The sequence below is a fragment of the Nicotiana tabacum genome, chromosome 18 (assembly GCF_000715075.1).
Source record: "Nicotiana tabacum cultivar K326 chromosome 18, ASM71507v2, whole genome shotgun sequence".
Classification (NCBI taxonomy): domain Eukaryota; kingdom Viridiplantae; phylum Streptophyta; class Magnoliopsida; order Solanales; family Solanaceae; genus Nicotiana; species Nicotiana tabacum.
This window is the reverse complement of record NC_134097.1, coordinates 112,093,716-112,098,705: the sequence shown is the minus strand read 5'-3', so window position 1 is coordinate 112,098,705 and position 4,990 is coordinate 112,093,716. Positions and strand designations below refer to the sequence as shown.

Below are 4,990 nucleotides of genomic sequence, written 5' to 3'. Positions count from 1 at the left end.
AAACAACACCCGTGCATCAAGGTAGAACAAGGCAGTCGGGAAAGCATTCCCGATCACCATTTCTCTCTTTATACAGTTCTGGTGGAAGCACCTCGGTTGGACCTCAAATATTTCACCTCAAGCACCCGTTTACTAGTGTTATTAGTCAAAATGTAGACCTTGAGTTGTTGGATCAATTCCACAAATGGTTATACAATGGTACCGACACAGGTCCAAAGAGGTTAGGTTGCACAATTTGACACTTTTATTCCAGCATTCATCTTTTACACATCCACTTCATTCAACAATTATATTTTAATTTCTATTAGTTTATATAGGAGGAAGGCTCTGTATTCTATAAAGGACAACCAAACTAAGCCATGGTTGGATCTTGGAGTTGAAAAGGTTGACAAGAAGGAGTGGTTCTTTTCCCTTGCACACCCAGAACAAGTCCTTAATGACTCAGTAAGATTCAATGTATTTAATTTGTAGATATTTTGTAGATAAACTGTAGATAGTTTGTATTCTGAATGAATAGATGCTTTGTATTTTTGATTGTAGATGTATTGTAGTTATTTGTAGTTTTGTGTAGAATATTTTGAGATAATATGTAGAATAAATGCAATCTGCTTTTGTTGTAGCACATTAATGTTATAATGTATTACTTGAGAAAAAGAGGCAAGTATGGCCCCCATAACAACACCAGATTTACTACAACATATTGTGTGTTCAAGACTAGGATTGATCAAATTTATGAAAAGTTCAAAAATTCTCCTTAAGAAAAGAAGTTTTCTGTTGTCAAACCCCAGGATGTTGTAGCAGAATATATATTGGGGTATAGACTACTCGCAAATGTTGCATGGGATGAAGTTGATTATGTCATCATGCCCATCAATATTATAGAAAAATTTCACTGGGTGTTGGTTGTTTTTGACATTGCAGAAATGTGTCTTTATGCGTATGATTCCATGATCTCTTCACACAATCACTCTATTGTTGAATCTTGTGTCGACAAGTTTTCTATTATTATCCATTTGGATTTGTCATGCACCGAGTTTTATGGGAAGTGTAAAGACATCAACTTCAAGAATACAAAAGCATACATTGAGAAACTTGTTACCGACCCTCTTAACATTCAGTGGATCGTCGGAGAGATACCACAACAAAAACAAGGATTATTGTAACAAAAATCTTCTTTCTTTCTTTACATTTAACCCTTTTTCTGATGGTTTGGTAAATATTGATATTTTTTTATCTTTTGCAGCGATTGTGGTGTATTTGTTGCTGCCTTTGCAGAGTATATTAGTATTGGAGAATTATCAATTCCGACAGAAGATCTTTCTGGTATTGACCAACACCGTAGACGCTATGGAGCGTTACTTTGGGACTATGCTAGAAAAAGCAGGAGATTGGGGTAACTAGTGATAGTGAGGTGACAGGCAAATTGGCAAGGAGGAAAGGTGCACCAGCTTTGAATGAGAAAACAAGAGTCCAGAGGAAGAAGAAGTAGTTGTAATGTTTGGAATGGAACATGTATTACAATTGTGTAGTTGATGCTAGTTTATAAGATAGATGGTAGACAAGTTTTTGAACAATTTATTATGTTTTAATTGTAGCAGACATGTGCTACAATTTTAGTAGCCTTTGTTTTTTTTTTCTTATCCAGTATAGTAGTACAATGGTAACTGTTTGTTGGGTTTATATTCACTTGTTGAATATGTACAGTACTTGATCTTCATTATTTTTAGCATTTAAATCCTTTGCAACTGAAATTTTATACAATTATTCTAATCTACATTATTTTCACCATAAAGATTTTTTCTACCTGAATTTTAATCAATATATTTTGTCAGCTACAGATATTGTAGTTTTTTTGTAGTTATATTTGTAGATAATTTGTAGAATATTTTAACAATGTGTTTTGTTTCTTTTATATTCATTTTTTTAATGTAAACAATACTTCATCTACAATATTTTAAGTTTTTAACTACTTTCCTACAGATTTATAATGTATATACTCTATAAATTTCAGATAATGTATTTTTTTGTAGTTTTATTGTAGATAAACTGTAAAAATACATTAACAACTATGTAAAGGATTCCATATATAGTAAAAAAATTATAGATTATATATATAAAAAATATTCATAAACAAATCAATCTATGAAAATATTATCTCAGTATAGAAACATCCTAACTAACTACATTATGATCTTAAAAAAACCAACGATTACACATCAAAATTTGTTATCCAAAACTAACTAACAAATTTTATGAAATATTCTGTTAACTACATAAAATTTTATTTCATTTTGGGTGCATTCTTGCAAGATCTTTTGTTATGCCCTTCTCCTCCGCAGTTGCCGCATGAAACCTTGTACTTTTTTGAATTTATTTCATCATATATTTTGTATCTTTCTTTTTGAGGTCTTCCTGGCTGCCTTTTCCCTCCTTTAGGTGAATTTACTACTTTTTCAGTTATATGTTGTGACACATTCCATTTGCTCTCATCAGGCAGCGGATTTACTGGTATTTCATACGTATGCAAGAGGTTCGCCCTTGTGTAATAAGAAGAACAATATTCTTCAAAAGACTCATCCCTTTGTCTTAAAGCAGCCAAAGCATGTGGACAAGGTAGTTCATCAAACTGGAATTGCCCACAACTACATTTCTTGTTTTCAAGACAAACAATATAGCGCCTCACACCATCTATTACTGTATAGATGTAGTCTGTTGAAGCCCTCACCTACGAGTACATTACAAACAAAAAAACAATTCATATATGGTTAAAATCAAGCTATTTACAAAATATCTTCAAAATATCTACAAAAATCTACACTATGTTGTTTATGAATTTGATTCAATAAATAATCATATCTTACTCTAAGCTTGTGCGACAATGTTCTGTTGTCATCTAACTCTTTGTTGAATTTGTATCCAAGGTACGTGAATGTACCCTTTGCTTTCAATAATTTTTCTTTCGTCCAACGTTCAAGAAGGGTCCTCATACACTCTAATAGTTCTACTATCAACAACTCTCTTGCATATTTTGTTACAACATTCAACAACTCTGCAGTGTTTGATGTCATAGTCCAAGTTTTATTCACCGTAGCATGTACTCGAGACCATCTATAATATCCAATATCGTATAAGTATACTTTAACACGGGGGTCAATCTCATCAGTTTTTGACATCCTTTCATTAAATTCATCAAGTGTGTATGACCGCGCCATGGCAAAGTATAATTCACTTAGCTTAAGATGTCTCTTCTTGAATTTTGCTCGTATATTTGTCCAAATATGCCACATGCAAGAATAATGTGGCATGCCGGGATAAACAATAGATGTTACCTTCAAGATACTCTCATTCCGATCCGAAACAACACACATATTTGGTCTTTCACCATACGCGAGCTTGAATTGCTCAAAAAACCACTTCCATGATGTGTCATTCTCTAAATCAACAACAGCATATGCCAATGGTAATATGGTACCTACATTATGTGGCAAGAAGCAATTAATTGGCTGCAGTAAAAATGCAGAAGAAGACATATATATACAAACTGCAGTTATTCTACAATATATCTACAAGTAATCTGCAAGTACTATAAAAAACATACAAGTTACAATATTTCTCTAAATAAAACTTCAGTACCTGCTGCATCCATTGTACTGGTTGTTAGCATTATTCCCTTATATGCTGACTTTAAAAAGGTCTCATCAATTACTACAACTGGCCTACAATATTCCCAACCACTGATTGACGTACAAATCGCAACAAATACATACAAGAAGCAGTCATCGTCTGTCTTCTTCAATTTAACTACAGACCCCGGATAAGTCTTCTCTAGAATATACAAATAATTAGGCAATTTGTTGTAGGAGTCAGCAGGATGACCTCTCAAAAATTGTAAAGCCTTTTCCTTTGCTCTCCAGGCTTGCATGTAGGTTAGATTCACGCCGTGTTCAGACAACATGTCAAATTGAATGCCTTTTGGGGTGTAAATTGTCTTAGGATCAGAATATTTTGGAATAATCATGCTACCAACTACCATGGCAGTAGGTTTGCATTGTATGAATGTATTGTTCATTAAAGAGCACGTGTGCTAGTTGTCAAAATTTCTGACCTTGAACATTGCAGAATCATTTATGCTAGTTGCTTTGAAGTGTCATGTACAATTTTCACCAACTCATATCAGCCAGTAGCTACAAAATAAATACATTTTAAACAATGGGTTAAAATTTAGATTTAAAAAAAACTTGTTGTAGCTTAAAAATTCACATTATACAATATAAATACAACATAACTACAATTCAACTACAATTCTGTTAAACATTACCACAAGGAAAACTGAAGAACTAAAAAATTACAAATAAACTACAAAATTAGAAAAATAATAATCTTTGACTATTCATATGTTCATACCTTCTAGCACTAGATCTTTTAGCCCTGAATTGGAACTTGTGCATGACAGAATAGTGCTTCATTGCAGTTGAAATTATTTTCTTGTCTTGGTATACTTGTCCTACTTCAATAGAACTTGGTGTACTATCTGTTATTATTATACTTTCATATTCCTTTATAACAGGAGATGTTGGCATATCAAGTAACTTTAGTATTCCAGACGAACCTGCATGAAAATAAATATAAATAATGTTATCACCAGTGTAGATAATTTGTAGAAAGGTTGAAATTCAGTATTTCATATTAATTTTTCAATTTTTTTGTAGTTTTAATGTAGAATAAATGTAGAAATTTTGTAAATATTTCAGAAATCCATACTGATATTTATATATAGTTTATTTGTAGATAAAATGTAGATAATTTGTAGTTCATTTACAAATTGTCAGAATTTCATAGAAAAAATTACATCACACGCCTGCAGCTGTGTTCTCATTTGTGATACTCAATTCCATATTGAAATCGCGAACAGTTATACATAGCGGATATGATCCTAAGTTTTTGTTTTCCTTTTTCGTCTCCATGTATACACAAACACCCATATCGTTCC

The 4,990-nt window shown here is 32.3% G+C and overlaps 1 protein-coding gene across 1 annotated transcript; it reads right to left on the bottom strand.

Annotated features, from left to right (window-relative positions):
• Positions 1 to 2,216: 2,216 nt before the first annotated feature.
• Positions 2,217 to 4,033, bottom strand: LOC142172635 (protein FAR1-RELATED SEQUENCE 5-like). The gene is made up of 4 exons (XM_075236301.1): positions 3,634 to 4,033; positions 2,862 to 3,472; positions 2,354 to 2,725; positions 2,217 to 2,240 (listed from the first exon to the last, which is right to left on the bottom strand). The coding sequence occupies exons 1-4, from the start codon at positions 4,031 to 4,033 to the stop codon at positions 2,217 to 2,219; spliced, it is 1,407 nt and encodes a 468-aa protein (XP_075092402.1).
• Between the last annotated feature and the right edge of the window lie 957 nt (positions 4,034 to 4,990).

Bases quoted from the DNA above. Each gene is read 5' to 3' on its own strand.
- LOC142172635 (XM_075236301.1), bottom strand. From the start codon at position 4,033: ATGGTAGTTGGTAGCATGATTATTCCAAAATATTCTGATCCTAAGACA. The intron at 3,473-3,633 runs GTACTGAAGTTT...CACATAATGTAG, and splicing joins CAGTACAATGGATGCAGCAG to GTACCATATTACCATTGGCA. The intron at 2,241-2,353 runs GTTTCATGCGGC...AAAATTTGTTAG, and splicing joins TAAATTCAAAAAAGTACAAG to TTAGTTTTGGATAACAAATT.